Genomic DNA, 26,556 nt, shown 5'->3' with positions numbered 1-26,556 from the left:
GCTTTATTTGAAATAGACTTATAAGAGAACAATCATAAAATCATAGATAAATACAAAATAAATAGCACAAACTGTATTCTTCCCTTTTTTTTCCTTTTTTTTCTTTTTTTTTTCTTTTTTTTTTTTTAAATCACCAGCACCCACTATTTTTCCCCATTTGATTGCAGACTCACTCTGAGCACCATCACATGAATAATTTTCCTAGGTTACAGTGACTTTTCCAGCATTCCAAAATTAATGAAAATTAACAACAGGCTTGAGATTTCATCTGCAGCCCTTCCAAAAGTCATATACAAGTTACTCAGATGTAATAACAAATAAATATCTATCCCTAGGGAGCACTGCTCAATGTTTCTCCTCTACTACAAATGCTGCACTGTACCAGCACCAAATAAGGTAGAGAAACAAAGCCAGAAATTTTCACTATCCTTAGCCCACCACTAGCATATACAGAAGAGAAAGGGGACAGACTATAAAAAACAAGAACACAACATTTGATAGCAGTAATTGATACAAAGAAGGGAGGATTGTTAACATTTTTTTAAATTCCTCTAATTTTCCTCAAAAGACACAGTGAGGAGTAAGGAGTTCTATTTGTTAAAAAACTGCTTACTCATTCCGAGGGATAATATTGGCACATCACACTACAGAAGGAGGTAAATGGAAATCATTCAAAAATAATTTTGAGTTAATTGATAGATTTTTCCACACAAGATGAAAAATGAATTAAACAGAAAGGCTTTCTCGCCTTATTTCTTGCTATCTCATTTGTTTTTTGAGCTGCCTCAACTTTAATATAAAACACTGCAAACTCATAACAAATGTTACATGAAAGAATACGCCAAATGTTTTTCAGGCATGAAGAAGTGTCTCTTGCCTACAAAAGAACAAAGACTGCTACAGTACTTCATTGCTACAGTACACAACATGATGAAACAACATAAATGAAGAAATTAAGTGCTAACTTCAACACATTACTATGTCCTCTCTTAATATTATGAACATGACAATAACTAATTGGAATAATTATGACATCTCAAGCAAAAAGAATCAATAATGAGTCTAAACTTCACTACAAAGTAAAATTCAGTACTTCATTACAAAAAGACTTGTGATGATATGGCTTTTAAATTCCTACACAACATTAGGTGGAAATATGCAGATAATATCCATCACCATTATGCATTAAAGAACTATAGTTCACTAATACTTAATTGGGGATAAAAATTTTAAGTTTATTATCCATACATAGGCTTCCAAGCAAAATAAAATAATATTTCTTGATTCAATTTTATGTAAGATTAAAGCTCATCTAAATATATTCTCTTTTAAAACAGAATTACAGCAGGAAATGTAAGAAGTGTCACAACATAAACACAAGAAAGGATTAATTACACCATTTAGTTTTGAAAACAATGCAGAGACTGAAAAAGTAAATAATGAAAGCTATCTGAGAAGGTATACTTACATCTTCATTCCAGTCTTCTGCAGTCCATTCTTCTATTGAGTTTTTCCATGCACCTATTATAATTTGGGGAAGGAAAAAAAGCAGTTACAATCTGCAAGTACAACTACATATATCAAACCTTCTCCATTGCAAACAATCCTATTTTGATACTAGTTGAAACACAAAATGAAGAGATGTTGGTTGGAAACATGAGAAGCCACAGAAAATTGGTCTGCAGATTTAAAAATTTGGGAGGTGTTTGGGTTTTCTTTGTTTCTTTTATACTTCAGTGTATGATTTCAGGAAATTCCTAGCAACTATGGTAGTTTGCACAAATGCATGTCTGCAACTGGTGATAAAATACTAAATATTGGCAAAAACTTCTTCCTACACCTGGTTCCTGGTGACAAAGAGAGGTTACTCAGCCCCTCCATGAGTTCTCCCAGCTCCATACACAATTCCATACAAAAAAACACAACCAGAGCATCTGTTCTAACATTCGCAGTCCTATTTTTGATAAACTCAAATTAAAAACCCAAGCTATTTTTCATCTTAAAACATATAAAGATATCATGGCAGCAAAAAAGTCACTAAGCTTCCACCATAACTGCAAAACATTTCTTCCCAGAAAAATTTTGGTAAACATCAGAGCACAGTGCCCAATTTGCAGCATGCAGCAAAGGTCAAACTAAGTGACCCTGTGGGTTTAGAAACCTACTTCCTCCCCTAGGAAACAGCAGACCCAGACATGCAGGAGTGATGAATGGACTGAAGGCCTTGCCCACCAGTATGAGCATAGAGAAAGGGAAATCAGCAACAGTTTGAACCTTCACTCCAACTGCATAGTCACAAGCCAACAAAACACAGCAGTAAAGTTTCTGCTACCATCACCTCTGAACATGCATGAAAGTAAAAAAATCTCTACCTTAATTACATGTAAAACTACAACCCTTTGAGATAAATTCTTTCCAGAACAAAGCCCCTTGAAGACAGCATTTACACTAATGCAATCACTCTCTATACCAGCACAGCCTCTGTTAGGCTTTGAGCAAGCAGCACTCAGGCCAGAGCAGGGAAGAGTGGCACCGATCCCATGACAGGAGCAGGCCAACCACAGTGAGTTGCATACAGGTCAAGAGGGGAGGGATTTTATACCCGTGAATCCAAAATTATTTGGCAGGTCCTGAACAAGGTAACACCCACTCTGTGCTGGTTCAGTGGAGCAATATCAGGTTGCCTGAAACACCCCTTGCTCTTCTTTTCACTAACCGGTTAATTAGGTGTTTTGTTTTTTTTCTTACTGTAAAATACTGATGCACTTGAAAAATAACTATGATTATAGAATAGCACATCAAAATTATTACAATACCTCAAATTACTAGACCAATTCACATTTCCACAAAAATCCTTGAAAGTAGATAAAGCCCTTTAAGGAGTACTCTTTAGAGAAAGTTGATAGTTCCCTCTTCTCTCGACTAGAACAGGGTATCTTTGATGTTCATCTTCTTTAAACAGATTCATCCCTATATTAGTCCTGCCTGTATTTATCTCACATTGGACAGAGCAAGACTCATCTCTGCAGAAGATGAACAGTTTGCGCTACTGCCAGAAATCCAACAGTGGAGCTCAGTCAAACAAAACAAACAAGCAAAAGCCTTGGCAGAGCATACTCCATTCCTGTGTTACCTCCACACACCTTTGAGAGATAGTTTGAGAGATAGGAGCTGTTTGAAACAATACCTGAGACACTTCCCAAACATTCCACACTGCTTCTAGTGATGATGCACTTCTGTGCATTTACTCTTTTCAAATATTTGACACAGCCCCTCATTATTTTATCAATTCTCCCCAGCCAAGGATGTTACTGTCACATATTAGTATTCTCATATTAGCAAGTCAATCTGTCAGCCTCTATTTACAGTTATTCTCTGAATTTAATCCATACTGCTAACAGTTTTGTGGTGTGGACAGAACTCTATTCACAAGTGTAACAACTCTTTGTTCATAATCCACCTTGGCAAGACTGTAACTCCATATATTCTCTTCATAACCTTTATCCCCATGCTTTGCAACGCATTTCTATATAACAGTTCTATTTTCCACTGAAATTATGCTTTGTTTTCGAAGAACCTTGTCAGATCAACTTCAGCTTACACTTCCATCCGTGACCAATTCCTGTTTACTTCTGCAGCAAGTTTACTTACAGAAAGCTGTAAAACCAAGAAGCATAGCACGTGGCTTTGGTACAATTTCAACTATTTTTTTCCAAGCCCTCACTTCCTGTCACTTTTTCTCCTTCTTCGAATTATCAGCCAAATACATGTATTGGCACCCAGATTATTTTATCTTGGTTTATCTCAAACATCTATACAAATCCTCTTCTTCATTGCTCCCACGTTCTAAAATGACCTGCAGGATTCCTTAAAGTGTTCCTCCTGACTTCTACTGCAGTCCTACATAAACAACTTCTTTGCAATTTTCAGTTCCTTTCTATCCCATGGAGAGATGGTTAACTTAAGAAGTTGTACAGTTAATCATGCCCACAGGAGGGTAACTAGAACTAGACCTTGTAAGACCCTTTCAACCAAAACCATTATATGATCAGTAAGCCACCAGAATGAAATTTTATAGTCTACTTTCAGAAGTGAGTACCTCCATCCTAATTTAGTTCTAAGCACTGATGCCATTTGTTGTTTGAGATCTCCCACTGCCCTGTTTATCAGAAAAAGAAAGAAAACAAAAACTCAGCATGCCATTAGGTAACTACCAAACTGTTCTAGTACACTCTCTTTTGGAAGAGCATTGGTCATTTTGTTTCCTTCCACCTGTTCCCTTCTCTTTGCCTCAACTGTGACATCTATAAAAACTAGGATGCTGAATACTTTCAACACAATTACAAGAAAATGCTATAAACCATTAAGATTGAAACTTTATTCTCTTTCTATTTCAACTGCAAACATTAAGGACAGCAGTTCAAGGGATTCTCCTCATTTGTGGCAGTTTTTTCCTCACAGCCAGCACACAGATATGGCACAGCCATAGGTGTGGAGAATGCTCTGAGGTCTGTGGGTCAGTGGGTGATGATGTTGGAGGTCTTTTCCAATCTTAGCAATTCTATGATTCTATTCTATTCTAAATTTGTGAGATGAATTCAGACAGAATTTTGACACAAACTGGCCTAGCTTCTCCAGATATTTGCCCACTATCTCCTTTTTAATTCCCTGCGTAGCTAAAAGGAGCTAGTTTTGTTTACTTCTTCGCAGATCAAAGAAGATATGGGCTTATCTCACATCTACTAGCCCACTGCAGGCTCTGCACACAATTATATGCCTCATCATTCACATCATTAGCATTTCCACATTGTTACCTTATTACTGGAACTAATTACATTTGTAATTAACAACACAGATCTGTAAAGTAAGAGGAACTAATTAAAAAAGAGAGAGAACTAATATTTATGGTTAACAAGCCAAAACAACAGCTCAACTTTGTTCATCTCCCAGCCCCATATCTCCTCTACCACTGTATGCTTTACCCCTTATTCCCTTCCTTCCCAGCACTCCTACTTCTGCTTTTAAACTACTACCACAGCTGCAGTCTCCTCTTTAGTGATCCTTTAACATGCTTTCTGCACAACGGTTGAAAGTGCTTCCATTCTTGACAAAACTAAATAATTATATGTTAAAGTCTACACTTATTGAGGGGTTTTTTGTTTGGTTGGTTGTTTTTTTTTCTAATTTCATTTTATTTGGGGGCAATGGGGAGCAGCTTAGAGACTTTTCTGATATTCCAAGGACTTGCCTAAAGAAGCAGCTTTATCAAGTAAAACTCTCTCCCTGAGCTGACATACACAGCCTTGTCAGCTATGGCAACTTTTTCCTGAAAGTAAAGGGAGACCAGCAGTAAAAAGGTACTTTGAGTCTATAAAGAATTTTTACAGTAAACTACATCTAATTTCTACCCATCAAATTATTACGAATGAACTCCCTACATTGACAAACATTTCCTACAATGCAGAAAACTCCACACGATCACTCATTCATATCCCCTGTCACAGCCAAAAAATCCAAGGAAACTCTCACTACGCTCCCCAAATTTCCATATATGCCTTAAGCTGTTTTCTTGAAATCCTGTGCTTTTCTCAGTGATGTCTGTATGGTATAATAGCAAAAGCAGATGTGGCATTAAAAAATGCAGACAAGCTAGCGCATTTTCAGTTTCCAGTGATTTACTTAGCAAATCCCTTGTACGTGGATTCATGCACTCCAGGCATCTGTTTAGCCACATCCAGCCACTCTATTATTCCTAAGTAACATTCTTCCATTACTGAAGACTGAGGAGATCGCCACAGTAAGAAACAGAGTAGGCATACAATAGCTACACTGGTTACAAGGATAGTCAAAATATTCAAGCTCACTTAGGAAGCAGAATGCAATTCCAAGCTGTAAACCATAGCCTCCTACCTGTGTTCATCAGTGAATAACTAGAGAATCTTTTAACTCTGTTCCTCTCTCCACATGCCTTTCTTGAACATTTCTTTAGTCAGTTAACTTATTGTTTCTCCAGTACTTCTGACAATAAACCCTGCACTATAGCACCACATCATTTTAAAAGTAATTCCCTGAAAAAATACCATGTTTAGCAAGAACTCCCTTTCAATAGCCATTAAAATACTCAGCACCACCCTGACACTGGACTACCAGGCAGTCAAGAGTGACAAGAAGCTGTCCATTAAACCCACCTAGACAATAAGCCAGCTTTTAGCTTCTCTGGTTAAGTGAAAAAATGGCTTTTATGAAGTTGGTAAAGCTGCACCTCAAGAAAACTGTAATGCTCAACAAAGAAAACACTGGTCTCCAGCATCAGTCTTTTCCTTCAACACTTGCAAAGGGGTTGTGAAAAAAAAATCAAACAATGAAAAAAAGAAGAAAAAAGAAAGGTCACCCTAACTGGCTGTTGATTTTTTTTTGCTTGCTTAGAGTGGAGTTTTCTTGTTATTTTATTTTTTAAAAGTATCTTCTGTCAGTCAGTAACTTCCAGGTATGGATAATAATAATGTCATGGACCATGACATGTCTTGGCATCATGACACAGGCTTTCCTTTGTCTTCATCTCATGCCACAGAACATGGGAAGCAGCAATTCAACTTGCTTTTTTCCAAACCATAGATAAATAGGCCACATTCTTCAGTTCTGAATCACCATGAGACCACAGTTAAGAGGTTTCTTTCCAGACTGTATTGTCTATTGCCTTCAACCAGGAGTGCACATTTCATGAAACTTCATTTATAAACACACATATGGATGCCTCTATCTTCAGAGAGGCAGTTTGCCTTTTTGGCTCCCATTCAAGTGCCCCCTCTTGTGCTTTAGTAATTACTTATTTTCAAAAGGTGTCAGATATCAAACCTCTCCTCCATACTAGAGACTCATACGCTCAGGTTCTTATCTTGTATAGATGGGGCTTCCGAAGCCATCTCAGTGTCACCAAATGGATTTACATTCAGCAGCAGTTCTTCCATTTCTTTCTTTATTCTTCCACTTCAGATGCTATGGCTCAACGCCTATGAACCAATCACTTTTAGTAGTACTTATACTCTTAACTATAATAACGTGAGATCTTCAGCCATACTTAAGATAACTAAACAATTCTTCACATACAAGGTTTTTCCAGTAACTCTTCAAATCCCTTTGTCTCTGAAGGGATTGTTAGTATAAAACAAACAAAAAAACTGCAATTACCTTCCACTCCATTCAGCCAGAGTTGCTTGAGCTATAGCATGTGCTCTGCAATTTAACAGCAGTTAAGCTATAACAATGAACTAATATCTGTGCCACGAGAGATGTATTCACAGTTTCATAAGTTAACAGAATACTAACAGAAGGCTTATTTTAACCACAATTTGCTACAGTTCTTCATTCCAATCCTTTCACCTCTGGAAGCATCTTACCAGTTCCATCATCTGCATCGTTCTGACCAGTCTCCCAAATCTCTGATTTTGTCCCAAAGCCATCAGTGGCAGAAGACTCCGTATAGTCTGCGGGGTTAAATGTCCTAGAGTTTTAAAAGTTGAGAAATGGAAGAGAATACATGGGTCATTCACTGAACACAAGTGCCATTATTTTTAGCTGCAGTTGTGTTAGATTTAACATCTTGATTTCCACATGTTTATCTTGATATTTTGTTTTCCAAAAGAAAATTTTCTTCTAGCAGCAGATACAGATAAAAAAAGGAAAAAAGGGAAAAAAGAGAAAATAAGTAATAGGAAGGGGAAAAAAAAGTGAGGAGACTGTTGAGAAACTGAACCAAAACCAGAAGTCCTGAAAAAGCAGTCAACTACTCCCCCTCATCCTATGAGGCAGTTTATACTGTCAGCATTAAGCCTTTCTCAGCTGATCAGTCTCAGTGGCAGACTGATGATGAACCAGTATTGTGTACTTTAAGAGCACCAGAATTGTGCAGGACAGCAGTGAGAACATCACTAAGATTATTTCAGAAGGCACTCTTGACGCCAATGCCAAAAAACAGATGCCTGTAACAGGTGAAAAGGACTAATTCAGAAAAACTTCCTTTCAGTTTATCATCAAAACTGTGAACAAGAAGGACTATTAGAGAAGTAAAAGTAGCCTTCTGTTCACTGTGACACCACTGATGTTACATGAAGTGTCATTTCAAGCAAACACTGAAAGTAGCTATGCTTCTCTGAATCAAGCTATTCTGACAAAACTGAAAACAATTTTTAGAACTAATGATAAACTTCCTTTGACTCTGTCTTAGATGCACATCCAAACAGATAAGGCATGAAAGCTCAAAAAAGAGGAGGAAGTTTATAGTCACTTGTCTTTCTGTTTTATTTAGGGCTCACATGCTTCACATTACACTGATACAAATATTTTTAAATTGGCTTTGGATAATAACCATTTCAGAGAATTTTCAGCCTCCTAGGCACTATGTGGCTGTTACTGATAGGTACAAATGAATTTGAGTTTGACACATTAACACTGAGTAAACTAATATTAGGATAGTCCTATTAGAAATACTGAATTAAAATAATCCATTTATTATCTAACATACAATAATACTAATACATACACTGGCAATCAATATTGCTGCTGAGCTTGACCCTCCCCAAAGTCTGCACTCTGCATGTTTCTTACCCCATGCCTTGGGCTGAAAACCTCCCCGCTCCTCTCCCTCTGCCACGTCCAAACCCTAGGAGAGAAAACACCATTTAACAGCAAAAGCAGAGAAGGAGCCAATCACTAGTCTGTCACATAAGAAAATACCACAATTGAAGAGAAAACCACTGCAATTAGTTAAATATATATTCTCACAGGAGAACATTTCCCTAACATATGCAATCCTGGGCAACCTGGTCTAGTGTTTGATCTAGCAGTAGGCAACTCTACCCACTGCAGAGTGGTTAGAACTAGATCATCTTTGAGGTCTCCTCCAGCCCAAGCCATCCTATTATTCAATTAAGTCTCAGTTTACTGAATGTTTCAGCACGACTTGCAATCTTTTTGCTAGTTTTTCTGAGTCTAGAGAAGTAGCACAAAACTCTAACAATAGGACTTACCTAAAGCCTCATTCCCAAAGGAGGCTGCTATTGCCAAGTCATTACACGATGTTCAAAAATTTGTTTCTACTTTCTCACTCTTGCCTTAGAGGCTCTACAATCACAGTCCCCATGCATGGTCAGAACTCTCCAGAAGTTCCCTGTCACTTCCTACCTGTGAGACTAGGGTGGGGGAAAGAGGGAATGCACAAGAGGGGAATTGCTTCAACAGAGTTCATCCCTATCTGTGACCCCAAGCTCTACTCCCTTCCCTGCACTCAGAGTTTTGCAAATACAGATAAACCACAAAACAACCAACAAAATAGTTCACTGTTGAATGAGTTTTCTGAATCAGATCCCTCCTTGCTAACTACCAGAGAACTAGTCATCTTCACATTTGGATAATTCACCAAAAATCAGGTAAACAGCTATCATGATGCCTTCCTGCTTTTGGATGGTTTTTTTGTTGTTTGGTTGACTTGACTTTTCTTTTTTGGCTTTGCAATCTTCAAATGCAATAGGAGACAATCAGCATCCATTCCTCTCTGCAGTAATGTCTGTATTATGCTGCATAAAGAGTATAACTAACAGTAGTCTAAGAAGACCTATATGTGGTTTCCAGCATAATGGTCAGTGTTCCCAAAAACTTATTTTTTTTCTTGTGGTAATTCACGTTTCGCTATTCTTCCATCGGTATTTTTAGACTCCCTCCAAAGAGAACAAATGACATGGCAGTAGCTCATTGCATCTTCCACTGAGATTGAAGGAAGATTTTTTTTTTTTTTTTTTTACAATCATTCACCATTCTGAGCAAAAAGCAAATAATGGACATTAGGGAAAGAATAAAGTTACTGCCCTGTCTCATGCAAACACTCAAAATTTCTTGACGTTTCTTTCCACCTGGATCTGCAAGCAACAGCCCAAAAGAAAGTTAATGTAACTTACTTATTTCTGTTCCAGGAAGCCAGGACTAGGGACCAATGCTTAAAGGTGATTCCAACTAACATTCCTAGTACTATCCTATCCAACATCATAATTTTAAATGAACTATTTAAAATATTTTCCTATTTTCTTTAAGCTTTTAACTCTGTGAATACTGTTCTTTTCCTTCTTTCCAGGACAACTCTCTCAGTCAGCTAGGTTGAGTCTGGCTATGACTTGTTTTCATTTAAGTTCTCCAGAATTCATTCCAGAAGAGAAACAGGTGTTGAGTTTTTCTGTCTCCAATAAAGTGCACTGGGGGGTTCAAAACTTCTATAATCAGAAAATCAGCTCTGGTATCACCTCTCCATGGAAACAATGGTTCATAGACTTCATTCAGAATACTTCTTCTCCTAACCACATGCTTACTCCTGGGAAGCACATGTGGGATTTATCCATTAATTCTGCCTCTTTTGTAGAACACAGCTTAGACTTCTGAACTTAGAAGTAAGTTCTTCCCCAGGAACACATGCTCCACCTCAAAACTAAGATTTTCATGCTGAATGGTTTGAATTAGACAAAGAAGCATCAGCATTAAAAAAGAGGCGTAAGAATAGCTGAAAGGAAAAGAATACACAGACTGGAAGAGCAGGTAATACCCCAAAGATGTGCTCGTCTCAGACTATGCAGCAGTTGGACATCCCAAGCCTCTGTTCTGGAAATGCAGAGCAAGCCAGTCACAAGAAAATGAGGAGATAAAGGCCTACCACTTATGAATAGGTAACAAGGCGGATGTCTTCTATTCTGGGTATTCCATACTACAAAAATAAACACTGAGGTTTATCTGTAGAAATTCAAATAACTTTTCTTATTGATCATCATAAAGCTAGAAGCACTGGCTCAGTTTTATATGCTGTATGTATATAACCATTTGGAGAAAAAAATGGAGAAAGCTTCCAATTCCACACATAAAATGAAAAGAAATAAGTTAAAACAAAACAAGAAAAAAAGAGGAACTACAGGAACGCAATATAGAAACACTGTATAGAAACACAAGATTTCTAGCCAATGCAAGCTAACTACAGGAAAACTAAAACTTCAGACTCTGATCTCCAGAAGGTTTACTCTGCTTTCGTGTTTCAGAAAAAAAAAAAAAGCAACATCCTTGCTATTTTTGGCAAAGAAAATTCAAAATATGTTCTATATGTTCTGCGACAACTGTGCAAAGCTTTTTTTTTTTAAAAAAAAAAAGCCCCTACACATGCAGTTCTGGTTACAGTAGCTCATTTTGTATACAAAAGATTTTATCTGGAAGAAAAAGTTTTCTTTTTTTTGTAAAGAGATGATGTACACAAGCTGGACTGGTCTGATACTTACAAAAATGGTCAGCTGCTCTACTTTTTTTTTTTTTTTTTTAACATATATCCAGGAAAATTTTTAAAAGTTTGAAAGGTTCCTCCACAGTCCAAAATTAAAATCTCATGCTTTTCCCTTTCACTTTTATTTCTGTTTTCCTAGAAGGAACTCACTGTTGGTACTCTTCAAGAATGACAAGGAAGATTTAGAAATAGCAGCAAAGGTGACCAATTCACTCTCACTTTACAAATGAGGAAAACGACCACATACAAATCTATTTCTATGCTGAATGAAGATTACAGGTTCATCTATCTGCTCCGGTTATCAACTATTGTTAGTGAGATTTCTGTGGAACCATGTAAGAACTGAAATCATAGCATAATCCCCCTGGACATTCTCCTGGTCTTCAACTATTTGTTGCTCAAAGACCTCCTGAGCCAGACAACGTACATAATTCACAGCCCTTGTTGGGTTCTGGGGGTTGTTTTTCCTGTTGTTGGTTTGTTGGTCTTGTTTCTTCACTATGGATCTTTCTTAGGATGATTTTGTCAAGAGCCTGCAGATGTTACAGATTCTGGAAACTTACATCTCATAGTAAAGAATTCCTCAGGTTAACTGCCTATAAGAATATCATTTCCATATGTTCATTTTGAAGCTGTAACATAATAATTTACTATCCTCTCATTCTCGTACTCACATGAATTGATCAACCGATTTCCTCATAGAACATTTCCTGCAGAAATTTTACAAATCCTCATCATACAATCATTTAGCCTTCTGTTTTGCAGGCTGCAGAGCCCTACTCTGCCTATTCCTCACAGACCATAAAGGCCATCTTCCCAGTACCTTTCAAAGCCTTTGGCAGTTCTGCCACTCCTGTTTCAACATGGGGTAGGGGACAGTGGGAGAACCAGACATAAATTGAAAACTGAAGATGCAGGAATAGCACAAAACAGCTATACAGAAAAAAATACTGTGCCTGTAAAATCTGTCAGTTTATATACAGCACTACAGCTGATTAAAACACAAATAAGTAAACATTCCTAGAACTGACAGTACTGAAGTCGCAACCATCTCTTTTCCTAATTCCTTCAGGAGATTCTATTCCAGACAGTTACAAATCCTTGCACCACTAACACAGAAATACAATTGTTATCAATCAGTATTATAGTTAATTTTTTTTTTAACCACTAAATTAAACACATTCAAGAAATTCAGTTCTGAAAAGAAATACAGATGGAAAGGCCACCTTAAAAATACGAACTCCTTGACTCTTTTCCAAATCAAGGTTTATAACCTGCTTAGCAAGCAAAGATTAGAAGCTAAGAAGCAGAGAAGCAGAGCAGTCCCAGCTGTGGGATGTGTCACAGAACACCTCCTGTGGTGCACCTTTGCTTTCTCTTCCTTGGTCAGTAACACTTACTTATCTGAAATCCCTGATCTTGTGTATGCCAACAACCAGCTCTGTTTTTACACTGTATACCTATTAGCCCATAAAATTGCAAGGAATGTCACGTAGTCATTAATGAAAATCTACTGTGTGAGGAAATAACGTCTATAGCACTGAGTTGAAATTCTCAGTTTGGTGTTTTCTCCCCCCAGTGAACAGTATGCTATCAACACTGAGTTAATTCAATTTCTTCTGTTTTCAAAGCATGTCATTTCTTAACATTAGATTCTTCTACAATGAAGCAGTAATACAGTGGGCCAACAATTTTCCCCCTAGAAAGCAGCCAATAAGATAACTCCAGCCTGAGACAGTAGCTTAAAATAGAGAAAGAGTGTGTTGCTCAGATATTAGCTGACCCCTACAATGCCTACAGTCCTACACACTGAATGAAAAATGTCTAAAAAAGGGTCCTGCAGTGATTACCAACAGTCTACTTACTTTCAGCTGAAGTACTTTACCCCAACATTTCCCTATTTTGTCTAAGAGAAAAAAACAGCAAGGAGCTTTTATTTAAAATAAAACCTACTCATATTGAAAGTCACACATCACCAAAATACTGAAAAGTAAATTATACAGCCTTATATAATTCCCTGCAGATTTTGAAAGGTCACATTATAAAATGAAACTGGCTATTTCTACTGTATAATACACATACTTGTAATACAACAAACAGGAAGCCATTCACAGGGTTTATCACAGACAGTTGAAAAGACTTCATCGAGGCACTTTGCTCACATTAATGCAGAGTATGAAATATTTGGTAAAGAGATACAGAAATACTGTATACACTAACCCAGATACAGAAACTGGATAAAGTTCTTCCCACTTCTTCAGTCAGGTAAGTCAGTTTGATACCGATGATTAAAAGCCTCAGCTTGAAACATGATATTCACCTAGAGAGTTACTGCTGACAACAAATGCAATGCATTGTTCACAGGGTTACAAATAAAGATACAGATTGAACTTGAAATTAACCTCTAAATTTCACCCCAAAAATTTTTAAAAGTCCTAAGTTAATATTTACAACATGCATAAATAATTACTTTACAATAAAAACTAAAGCATTTAAATTCCATCTCTGAACAGTGAATTATACCACGATCTCCTCAGCAAAGCTTCTCTGTGAAAATGTTATTTCTTGTCAGCTGATTGACACGCACAATAGAGTAATTCTCACAACCCTCTGGAAGCTATATGTCTTTACACCCTTCCATTTCTTCAGGATACAAATTTGGAGACAATGAAGTTTGATTTTTCAGTCACAGAATGCCTTGTTACTGGATATTCCAAATAAGAGAGTCTTTTGTAGGTAGAAATGTTTTTTCCCCATACATCAGACATTATTTATTAAGCTACTAGCTCTGCTGTGCACTTCATCAGTGTAACTTCTTTGTTACCCATTTTCCCCACACAAGCTCTACCATTCTCAGGTATCTACTTCCATTCCTTTTGCTCTAAGAAAAATATGCTTCTTCCCACTAGATCAGATGAAAATCTAAAACAACTATGCATCTTGTTTCCACATCAAACAAAGACCATCATCTTTCCTATCTCTTCTAGAGAATACAATTAGAGTTGTACCTATGAATCCACAGTACTGTGTCTTTCCATAGTTCTGTTCATCAATACTATCAATACTCCCATGCTAATTCTATTTTTTTTTTTTTTAAACAAAAAACCTCTAAAGTCACTAGTGCTTTCCAACTGGGTATTGAAAACAGAAGGCAAACCTGACAACAGGATCCACTAAAACAAAATGGCACAAGAACATATCAAATCCCTCCACAAGAGTTCTACAGAAGGAATCTTGCACTCTCCTGCTGCCAAGGGACATCTTGAGGAGTCCATTACACTCCCACACACAGGAGGCTGTCGCGATTCAATTTGGAGAAGAGCTCTCCACAGCTAGAGGACACAAAAAAATGCCATGAAGGTGATGTGCTGATTCTTTTAAGCCATTATGACACCAAACAATGGTCTCATAGTGGTTAGGAATGTCAAACAATGGTTGGGGGTGAGTGTATCTAAATTAAAGATGCCTGAGGTGCTAATGGATTCAAAGGATAACCAAAAAATGCTTAAAAATAAGCTTTTAATCAAATAAATGAAGGAGTTTCATTTCAGGAAATGAAATCAGTGCCAGTCCCACACCAATGCCACCATCTCACCTCTCCCACGGCCACGTTTCCCACGGTCTGAAGGCCTGTCTCCTTGATTGTTGTCTACTCCATTTTCTTCAGCTCTAACTGTGGAGAGAAGACAGCTTAAGAGAAACTTTAGAGACTTATACATGAGACAACACAGTCACCTGCTTAACTTGAACCCAAAAAGATTTTCAGAGCACTACAGTCAAGATTTCTCAGTCATCCCTCTCCTTTTTGCAGGCCTAGATATGGGCAAGTTGTTTACTTTAAACTGGACAACTAGGAAGTAAAGTATCTTTTAGGAGGGTTATGTCTTCTAGCAGACACAGCACTTGTTTTTTAAACCCAAGTCTCAAATCTCTATAGAAGCAAGAAATTACCCTGCCTCATACTTGACTTTCCTGGTAACATGCTGATTGGCAACAGCAGATGAGTAAGATAACCAATAACATCAACTCTTGTCCTGTCATCCTGCCCTGCTCCACATCTTCTGCTCCTTTAAAGAGGAGGTTGGAAATGACTGACCACTTAGAGCGCTGCTGAGAATTTTGTACTGCTCAACAAATCCAAATGGCACCAACATAACCATTAAAGAATGTACATAAAGGAGAGAGGATAATATCAAGATTTGGTAATCATCTTTAGTTCATGTTTAGTACAGAAGCATGCAGTGTATGGCCTTGCCAAGACATCTCTCTCCACACTTTCATTCTTACACAAAGACTCACAATGCCTCCACTGACTGGTACAGTATCTGAATATATTCCAGATATGAGTTACAGAAGTTTGACTAAAATTGTAAATATTTGTCCTGCTTCTAAGAGAAAAGGTGGGGTTCTTTCGGTTGTGTTCTTTTTTATCCCCTTCATTTTCTACTTATTTATTAGTGTTACAATAAATGTTTATGGCTATCTTAGGAGATAAAGGTAATTAGATAATTTCTGATAAAACTTAAGAGAAAAAAGGTAATGTCCATATTCAATGGTGATTTAGTGAGATTCTACATAATTCAAAAAACCTCAGTTCTCTTTTGCACAGCATACTATTGTATCTGTATAAATGTGAAATTTAAATGTTTCTGTTCACAAAGTACTACTTCTGTTGTGGAAACTCACCTGTGGCTGTTATATATGAGCAATATGTGCTAGAGATTAATAATATTCCCAGCTCTTTCATTCCCCTTATGAGAAGATGAAAACATCTTCAGGTTCTCCCACTCATAAAAGGAGATGGAGCCAAGCTAGATTTTTTTTTTTTTCATTAAAAGAAACAAAAAAAGTATCAGCTGTGCAGCAACATACTTCCTTTCAGGCAGTCTTACAAAGACTCAGTTCTAAAACTTATGTAAAGGACAGCAAGTTATAAAAGATCAATTAACCAAAAAGGTTTAAATTAAACTGAGCTGTCTCAGAAAAATAAAAGTAAAGACCATTCAAAAAATCAAGTAGATAAATCAAGTATACTTGTCACATAAACAAGTTATAATCACATCAGCACTGAGCTTCAGCTCTGACAGACTTTGTTCCATTAAACATTCACTTTCAACCAGTTTCAGCTGCAAGAAAAACATCTGAAGCTTTTAAAATGAATCCCTATACGTACTCTCTCGGCCACGGCTGCCTCCTCTTCCCCGTCTGTTGGAACTTCCCCGTCCACGACTCACTTCTCTGTCCCCTCGTTTTTCTCTGTTCTCTTTGTTTTCTGAACTTTCCTTTCCAAGGCTTTTCTTCTTTCCCCCTACAGTCTCCCAAGAAGTCTATTTAGATAGAACAGAATTAGATACAGAAGTCAAAAAGAAAGAGAGCTCTCTGTCTATAATATCAACCTGTTCACTTCAAAGGAAAAAAATAGGTATTTCCATAATAGCAGGTAAGTAAGACGTACCAAGAACTACACTGATACAAAAGGAAAATCTAGCTCTATCTCTGCAAAGAGGTGAGAAAGAAACAAATATCAGAATTTAAATGCAGGCTAAGAACTTGACAAAACACAAGTGGCCACAATAAGCCAAAACACCTGCTCTCACAGCCACAGCTCATCACAGAGAGCAGAAGCCAAGAAATATTATGTCTAAACAAGAAAAAACACTGAGTTCCAAACATCAGACCTCAGTTTTAAAAGTAAAAATCCATCCTTAAAATAAATTCAGAGATAAAATCAATTCCACGTAAATATATGTAGGAGTTGAAAGTGACTAAGACACTTTCTAAAAACAATACAGTAATTTATGTATTATGCAAATGCATGGTTAGTCTACTGAGCAGAGTAAAAAATAAAGGTATTATTTGTAAACAATGAAGATGGCAAAAATTCGTAATGTTCTTCTAAGAATTCATTGTCTAGATACAGTTTTCATCCAGGAAATTTGCTCATGTAGATAAGTTGCCATTGGCTATGAAGCACTAGATAAAGCCCACTATCTCACAACAGGCAATTGCCAATTAGTGATTGTGGTACTGTCTTATTTCTTTTCAATTCAGATGACAAGCAGTCCTCACAAAGTAGGCAGGGACCAGCTAATCCAACTTGTCTAGAAATAAGAAAACTAATGTTGCTGAGCAAGCAGGTAGCAAAACAGTTCACAGATATAAAGTTTCAATATTCTGTATAAGACAGTAAGTATTAGAATGGTCACACAGAATCACAGAATGGCCAGGGTTGGAAGGGACCTTGAGGATCATCAATCTCCAACCCCCCTGCCACATGCAGGGCCACCAACCTCCACATTTAATGCTAGACCAGGCTGCCCAGGACTCCATCCAACCTGGCCTTGAGCACTACCAGGGATTGGGCATCCACAACTTCTCTGGGCAGCCTTATTTTTTGAAGAAATGTATGTGAGAAAAAAGGCTGAAATCACTACTCAATTTCATATCCAGTATAGATATCTACACTGCCATTAACCAACTAAGGTGAAACACAGATGCTGTAGATTAGAAGAATAAAACAGCTTGATTGAGCAACACTGTTATTTGTGAGACAGAAAACTCAGCCTCCTCTAGTAACTATTGTATGAGGCCAGGCTCTTGTCAGTGGTGGTTACTGACAGGACATGGAGCAATGACCTAAAATTTAAACATAAGAAGTTCTGTACAAGCATACAGAGTAACTTCTTTACTATAAGGGTGATAGACCACTGGAACAGGCCGCCCAGAGAGGCTGCAGAGCCTCCTTCTATGGAGATACACAAGACCCCTCTGGACATCTACCTGTGCAACCATCGTAGAGAGCCCACTTCCACATGGGATGGACTTGATCTTCCAACCCATGCAATTCTGTGTGTGTGTGTGTGTGTGTGTGTGTGTGTGTGTGTGTGTGTGTGTGTGTGTGATTTCACCTGCTGTAGCCTGTGCAAGTGCATTACACACTAGGACATACCAAAAGTTTTAGAGATCTTTCAAAACAGAATTACGTAACTGCACTGACATCTCAAGAAGCAAATCAAGATGGTTCAGAATGCACTATTATTTCTCTAATGAGTACAGTGCCAAAAGACTTTTAATCATTTTAAGAAATTTCCCAAACTGAACGATTCTGCAAATCATATGTAAAAGTGGACTCTTTTTAATAAAGCTTTATATGACTTGAAAAGTATCAGTAAAATGACAACAATGGAAGCATCGGATTTCCACGCTTTCCCACAAATAAGGATTTCTGATAATCAGAAGATCTTTGGGGTTTGAAAAGTCTGTTATTACTATTTATACAGGGGAAAAAAAAATCAATATAATTTTAAAGAAATCTGAGAAGTTGGGATGGTGTGGTCTCTGTGCATGGGTACACATCACAGAAAATCGTGCTTTCATTAGGAGTTAACTGATTACATTTCCAACTGAGGATGCCTCGTGCAACCCAAATTACAGCTGAGGATTTTAACCTTGGAAATATATAGCACTAGTTCCCTCTTGCTCACCTCATGCCCTTTAAACCACCTTAAAAATCCTCAGCAACTAAAATATAGTTAGATATAAAATGGCTTTTGCTTCTTCAAAAAATTAAATGTCTTAGGCAAGGAAACATGCTATTCTCTACTCTCCTCTTGTACATCCAAAGCCAGACAATCACAACCATTCCAAGAGAAAAGTCTTCACTACAACAGAGTACAAAGCTTTAAGGATAAAAGTTGAAAAAAATACAGTTTGGCAGTGTACCAAAGAATTTATAAATAGACACTGTCTATCACTCCTTGCTCTTCTAATTCCTCAAACTGTATAGATAGATCTATTGAATGAGGTAAAAAAAAATTACAGTGCACTAAACAAAGCAAAGTTCAAAATAGATTTGGCAATCTGTACTCAGAACAAGAAGTACCTCTGCTTCCAACCTTATATTATAGTGTAACTGTTCTGGAGAACAATGGCCCTGCAACAAGCCATTTCAAGCTGTAGGTCCATAATTCCACAAGGAATAATAAATGACACACTCCTCTACATCACACACTAATGTAGAGCTTGCTAATTAATATCTTTTCACCCTTCCTCACTGAGATCTCTATTTCTTTGTGAGTTGCATTTCTTCTACGGAAAGTAGTGTGTTCAGAGAGACTTTGTTCACAAGTGAAGGTATTGTACCCTATTGATAAATGAATTCAGAAAGTTTATCCCATGTCATCATCACTCATAAAAATTTGATAAGTAAGAAAGCATTTAACATTCTTTTTTTTTTTCTCCCAATCAAAAAAACTATTTTCAACTAGAATATTACAAATACAAGAGAAGACAGAAAAGACAGCACGTTACTAAGATTGGTACAATCAAGGTGAGGTGATCTTTTCTACTATCAGCTTACTCACACACTCAGCATTACACACTGCTGTGCATTACATGATTTCAACTCTTACAGCAGTAAGAGGAAAGAGGATAGAATAGAAAGTTCCCTTGGTTAGAATGGTATGTGACTTAGAGCTGAGGAGCACAAAGTAAAGCTTCCTCACAAGCAATAAGCACACCCTGATAAATCACAGTAAGTAGCCAACATTCAACATTAGGGAAGTTCAGATTTCTTTCCTGATTTACATGAGATAGTAAACTGGATTCTACTTCGGATAAACCGTAAGAAGCCCCTCCAGCAAAATCTTTAAGCAGTTTTGTGAAAACCTCCTGTTGCCATGCAATACCAAGTGACATTGTTGCCACACACAGCTCAAATTCCTCTTTTTGTTTCCCAATGAAGTCAGACAGATGAGCAACACAGTAACAAAAGAATTACTTGCTGTATCCTCTCTTGCTATTATTAGCTTCCTACTCATCTTTCAGATACAGACCTCGAAACCCGCAACACATTCCAACAAGAATTACATGTCTTCAAGTACCTCCCTACCCTTTAAAGTTTACAGACACAGTACTGACTAAGTCTCACGTCCCACGATTGAGGAGGTGCTTCAAACAGGCCAGCATAAAACAAAAACACGTTCCAAAGAACACAAATACACGTAAATAAAAGATGGAAAAGTGCAGGACAAAAGCAAAAAATCTGTGACCTTTTCAAGGTTCAGCCTATCCTAAGACATGCACAAGACAGAAGTGGCTTTGGTCCTCCTCATTTCTTTCAGAGAAACTTCAGTGGAGACATATAAATTTAAAGCTTCTAAATTGGACTTTCCCAATCACTTATCTCAAAGTACAAAGGTACAGCACGCAAAAAGATTAGTTGAATACTGAAGTAAAAGCTTACCGTGTCTGAACTTCCTTCCAGCAGTATGTTGATTGCTCTGTTCACATCCCCATTACAATCATGTAGTGCCACTATGCACTCATCCTGGTTTTTCCCCGTCACTTCCATAAGCTGGCAGTAAAAGTCACACATGTTAAAATATTCAAGTTATCGTCATCACAGATTCCAAAAACATGTGCAGCTACTGTGTCAGAGCAATTTAAAATCCTAAATAAGGGTATCTACCTTGTATAGACCTGCTTACAACTTAGACAAGCTTAAGTAACAACCGATTAAGCATCCCTACACTTTTTTTTTTTTATTTTATACTTCATGCTTTAGCAAATGTTGTTATCTCCAAGACAACTATATATGAATGTAATAACATTAAAAACATTAAGAGGCTTGGACAGCTCCAGTATCATTCTCCCTCACTACTTGACCCCACTGCACAGCCATAAAGTAAATCATGGTGGAGAATCCAGATCTATCTGGAAAAACATCCAGAGAAGTTAACTTTTTCAACTAGATCAGCTCCATTGATCTACTTTAGCATAAAGCCATGCAAATGGGCTAACTGATGGCTGCTCAAGGAGAGCTGGTACTGAATTACACCTTGTGGAACCTGTAGCGTGCATCCCGAGTAGTTTGGGACAGATATAAACAAGATCTGTCATGGGGTATCCAGTACCTCTACCCATCAAGAGAAGAAAAAGAACACATGATAGAAATCAACATGCATAACTAAGATTTTGGACAACTCCTTCAAAGAATTTAATTCTTAGCCTTCTTCTGATCAGCAGAGCTACAGGCACTATTTCAGGGTCCTTAGGTCTTTGGATCTACAGGACTTCACGCCTGGCATAGCAATGAACAACTTTATGGAAACAAACAAAAAAAAAAAGCAGTTAACAGTGCCTCATAGGAGGCTTCAGAAAGGAAAGGAAATTAAGAAGTGTGCCCCCACCTGCTGCAACAATGCATTCACAATAACTCTTCTTCTAGATGTGTTCCTACACTCTACATGAACTGTGATGTTCTTACAAAGGTAAAACAACCAATGCACTGAGCCAAACAGGTATAGCTGAGTCCTCAATACTCAGCTACAACTGTGCAATAGAAGCTTGAATGCATAAAGCCAATGCGCTCAGCATGACAGAGGAAACAATGTGATATTTCACTTTAACGCACACACTAATCTGGGATGTCAGATTTTAAAAGACAAAAGCCCCACACCACTCCAATTCACCTTTTGCTAATACTAGATTTTCACTTCTCCTGAAAAACAGATGGTGATTTAGCAAACTCATTTTACATAGGTGACCCATTTTTCCCACGTGTATGTACATGCAGACAAACTGAATGCACTCTTTAATTCTGAGACAGCTAAGCATCAGGACTATACTAGAGACAGAGTTTGGAAGAAACACTGGCACAGATGAGTTTTAGTTAAAAGCCTTGTTTACAAAGGGAAATGCACCAGTATAACTATCCAGCCAGTGTTATACTACCACACAGTGTCTTACAAGCAGAATTTTACAGTGAAATAAGAGCACCTATTCCTAATTAAATGTATATCATTCTGAAACTGGCTTCATCTAAATAATAATCAGCCACCCTAGCTCCAAAATGTAAGCCATCCTACCAACACCTCATTTACAGGGCATAAAAACTCTGTACTGTAAGAAACATACTTGTTTCACTTTATCTTCAAAATCTGCATCATTCTTATCGTAGATCATCTGAGCAAGGCGAATCTGTTCTGCTGTTGCCTGAAAAATGCAAACATTCAATAAAGTTCACAAAGTGTAACAACATTTTTTTTTAAGAGTATCTCCTAGAGTCACTATTTTTCTCTCCAGATTCTCAGAAAGAATATATGCAGCAAATACAAAAGAGCTACAGAGAAGTGATTAACATTTTCTTCTCTTTCCATTTTACAGTTAAAAAGTTTATTGGATCAGAAGCAATTTCAACATGTGGTTTTGATGTCTGTGCCAAAGCTAGACCTCTCTACATAGATAAGACAATTCTGTAACAGAATTTTACACAAGTTTGTTTTGATATTATTATTTTTAGTTCTATATAGTATTTATCACTCCAGAGTCATTTTTATCATAAAAAAGCAGTAATGGTATTTTTCTAAATTAACCTCCTCTGTGATGATTCCTGATCCCATCACCTTCCCTTGACTCTCCAAGTGTGATTATAGATTTATGAACACTTAAAAGACACGGCTGCACCTCCAGATTCTGCCTGTGAACAGCCGCATTAATTCTGGCTTCTGGAAACTGCTAAAGGATCTTGCTGCTTATTGAAATATTTGGTGCCTCTGAAACATTTCTGGACTACAAAAGTATACCCACAACTTCTCCAGAAGTTGCTAGACTAAAACAGATGGATGCACTAATGCACTATAAATCCTACTATATGAAGGATGCCCCACAAACAAAGCTACTCAACACCATTAATGTCTCCTCACATAAGGCTATTCTTCACAGTGTGGTATTTGGAGTCCACTGGAACCACATTCCCATGAAAATAACAGAGATAACTGTATGCTGCATGACCCTGGACCTAATTTGGTCTCAAATAGAAAAGACTTGCTACGGAAGGCTGATATTGAAGAGAGCTAGTACCCAAAAATGCAATTCAAGGAGCAGCAAAATATTGCTTCATTAAGAAAGGACCACTTCATCCACTGAAATTCTTGAATAAAAGGATTTATCCTGAGCAGCTGGTCAAACCTCACCTTTTGAAGTCTCACTTCAGAGAATACCAACATGAAGTCCTGAGCCTCAAGAGTTTGACTCATCAGCCTCAAATTGCATCGCTGTTAGAGTTTACCACAAATACAAGCTCTGGAGAAGGTCGCCAAGTGCAAATGCTAAGAAGAGTCTAAAAATTACTCCACCATACACCATCAGCTGCTTATTTGCTGAGAAGTTACTGCAGCTGTCTCAGTTCCTTGAGGGAAGTGACATTTGCCATGCTGAGAGGCAATGTTCCAAGACAATTAGTGTTTGTAACAGAGTTAAGAACTCCGTGCTATTTCACATTTCCAAAGTATCATTCTGACAGCTTCATACATCAACTGGTAACACAAATGAGAGACTACTGCAGAATTCCCAGCTCCACACCTTGTATTTCCCAGAGCACGCTGCACTTTCATGAAGGCCTCTCCGTTAAGAGTGCTCTGTGCAAAAAAATCCATTTATTGGTGTCTGCCAGGTGAGTAGCAGAGAACAAAAAGTAAACATCTACCAGTTTCAGGACTTATGCCTTGTTGACACATCCTCTTCCTCTGAGACTGACTTCAGTTTCCTTGGGCCCATCACAGTTTTTAAATTTTTAAACTCAAGACATTTCCTTTATAGACATCCAAAGCAGAAAAATTCAGACAATGTAATTTCCACATATTTGACCACATATTTGACCAAAAATGGAAAGCCGTTAAAAAAAATTAAAAATTAATCCTAAGTCCCCATCAGATGACCAAAACATACCAATTTAATAACAATATAAAATGTGACAGTATCATATTTTTTCCTGTGTAAGAAGAGGGCTTAGAAAATCACCAACATTTATGACAGTGGACTACCTCCATACAGTACCTCAAGATTCTAAAGAAAAACAAAGATATTTTTATAACACCAACACCAAATCATTCTCACAAGTTTGGGTTGTTGTTTTTTTGTTTTGTTGGGTTTTCTTTTTGCTCAGTAACTTGTTGTTCTTCATTTTTTAAGACACCATCTTTACAAGTAATACTTTATTGTCCTATAAAATAGCGTAAAATTTTACTCAGCCTTTCAAGATACATGATCTTTGCAGTGTTAGCACACAATATTTTGAATCAACAACTTACAACTCATAGAAAACAAATGTACAAACACAAAATTAAGTGACAATAGTAGGCCCAGATCTTCTAATAAAATGTTGTATTTATTATCCAGATGCAGAAAATATCTGCAACATGACTTCTTAAAATATGATAATAGGATATGACAATAAAGAAATCTCCATTTAGGAAAGCAAAGTTCTTCTAGATTCATAGAAAATAATCAGTAGTGATTAAACAGTAAAACAAAGCATCTTTCTGTTGAGTTTGAGTAAGTAGGAAAGTTCATCTGATTTCTAAATAATAACAACATATAGTGCAGTAAAGCTAGCTGCTGTAAATTTCTACTGAGCTGAGCAAGCAAGTATTTGTTATGCAAGTAGAAAGAATAAATGGATAAAACCCAGAACACATGCAGTGAGACCAAAACTCTGAATCACACCAGTTAGAAGCGTCCTCCAATAATACTTGTACAAACTTCCACTAAGAGCAGGTCCCATCAGAGAAGTTGCCTGGGGCCAGACAGAGATCTCACCACTTGTCTAATTCTTATTTCACTATTTGGTAACTGTGAAGGCAGACTATTTTCCTCCCTCTTCCTCTTAGCAGCTGGAACTCACAGTGTTCCAGCTCAAGCCATCAGACCTCTCTGATAAGGCTTTACCTTTTCCACACCCTCAAAAGAGACATCTGAATAAACCTTGCCTTTGCTCTTAGGGCTGAACAAACCTAGCTCTCTCGATCACCTCTTAAATCACCTTAACTCTCTAGGATGTTCATTTCTGTCTACTCATTTATTTCATGTGCTTCTGTTTGGTTAAGATGTTCATCATTCCACAGCACTCTAAATTATAATAGAACAAAAACAAATTTAACTTCACCTATTTGAAAGTCACTTTCTAAATCCACACATTAGTATGAATCACCAATAAGCAAAACACTGCAATGCAAGGAGATGAGGGCTTGAGCTCACATAATTAATACTGTAGAAAACAGGAAGGAAGTCTCACTGTGTTAAAGATCAGTCTGGAAAACAATAAGAGACTACTTCCCAAGGGAGCACCTCTAGACTGATACACTCTTTGTCAGCAAAGAACTGAGGCAATTCTTGAACTGAGTCCAATTTTAGAGAAGTACCTGACAAGAGAATGAGTTGCCAGAAGCAGAGAAATTTTGCACTCTCTGTAACCCAGACAAGCACACAACTTAACTACTTTGTTGCTGGAAATCAAGGCAATGAGCTAATCTTACAAACGCTCAAAATACTCCCAGTCTACTGGTAGACAATCTTCATCATTTTACTTTGTGAGAAGATACTGCACAAGAAATATAGTATTTTGTGACTTACAGATTTGCTGAATCACACTGTAGAACACAGCATGTGTTTAGTAAAGATTTCCCCACCCACCCAAATGCTGTAAGAACCAGGAATCCTCTAGCACCATGAGGCTAACATATGGAAGAGCTAAAACCTGAAGACACTGAGATCAGAGGATAAAAATCTTGACATAGAATTCCTCACTGATGAAAATATTGCTGAAAAACACAAACTCATTTAGAGACAAGAATACAGGAACAATTGAATGCTGTGGTAGATTACTACACATTCAAGGTGAGATATCAAATACTCTTCCAAAATAAGACTATATCATTACACACTTTCAACTCAAAGATTATTGTACAGCAGCACATACCTGTACTACTTGTTTCTGTTGTTGTATTGGCTGTGTGGTTGAAATTTGCGTTTTGTCCCGAGTGCCCCGGGTACGTTCACTGCCCACCGAAGTCATCATATACAGTATATACAAAACAATGTATGTACAAAATAGAAAATCTGAAAGAGAAAAAAGAGTGTGAGTTAAGTGGCAATGATTCAATACCAAGGTGACATACAATGAAGTAGCTGCAGCTTTACTTGCCTTTAACAGGAATTCTATACAAAGATTCCTGTGAAAGCAGCTCAAAAACACTACTATTGGATTTATCACAGTCTTTATAGTAAAAGGGAAATTAAGGGATAAAAAGCTTTCTTATCAGCTGATTGGGACCTGTCTGGATCTGTAGTTTCAGACAATACCTACAATTCTTAGACTTTTCTCTCTGCTGCTCTGTTGAGATTGCTGTTTCAGCTCTGTAACTCTCTCTGTTTTGACGCCTGGAATTTAAGCGCGCTCATACCCATTCAGA

General features: G+C 37.4%; 1 protein-coding gene across 19 annotated transcripts in view; it reads right to left on the bottom strand.

Annotated features, from left to right (window-relative positions):
- The window catches only part of UBAP2 (ubiquitin associated protein 2), a 145,647-nt gene that overhangs the window by 97,325 nt on the left and 21,766 nt on the right, over positions 1-26,556 (bottom strand). For 18 of the 19 annotated variants that reach the window (XM_090132179.1, XM_090132180.1, XM_090132168.1 and 15 more), the window contains 8 exons: positions 26,064-26,203; positions 22,223-22,300; positions 20,550-20,660; positions 16,479-16,632; positions 14,901-14,978; positions 8,605-8,659; positions 7,398-7,501; positions 1,469-1,521 (listed from right to left, as the gene is read on the bottom strand). In XM_090132179.1, the coding sequence (XP_089988305.1) occupies positions 1,469-1,521; positions 7,398-7,501; positions 8,605-8,659; positions 14,901-14,978; positions 16,479-16,632; positions 20,550-20,660; positions 22,223-22,300; positions 26,064-26,162 (732 nt within the window). In that variant the 5' untranslated portion in view covers positions 26,163-26,203. The remainder of the gene's footprint in view (positions 1-1,468; positions 1,522-7,397; positions 7,502-8,604; positions 8,660-14,900; positions 14,979-16,478; positions 16,633-20,549; positions 20,661-22,222; positions 22,301-26,063; positions 26,204-26,556) is intronic. The other variant, XM_090132178.1, reaches the window with a different exon arrangement.

Source organism: Phasianus colchicus, chromosome Z (genome assembly GCF_987193195.1).
Source record: "Phasianus colchicus chromosome Z, bPhaCol1.hap1.1, whole genome shotgun sequence".
Lineage (NCBI taxonomy): Eukaryota > Metazoa > Chordata > Aves > Galliformes > Phasianidae > Phasianus > Phasianus colchicus.
The sequence above is the reverse complement of the archived record's forward strand: the minus strand, read 5'-3'. Positions and strand labels throughout refer to the sequence as shown.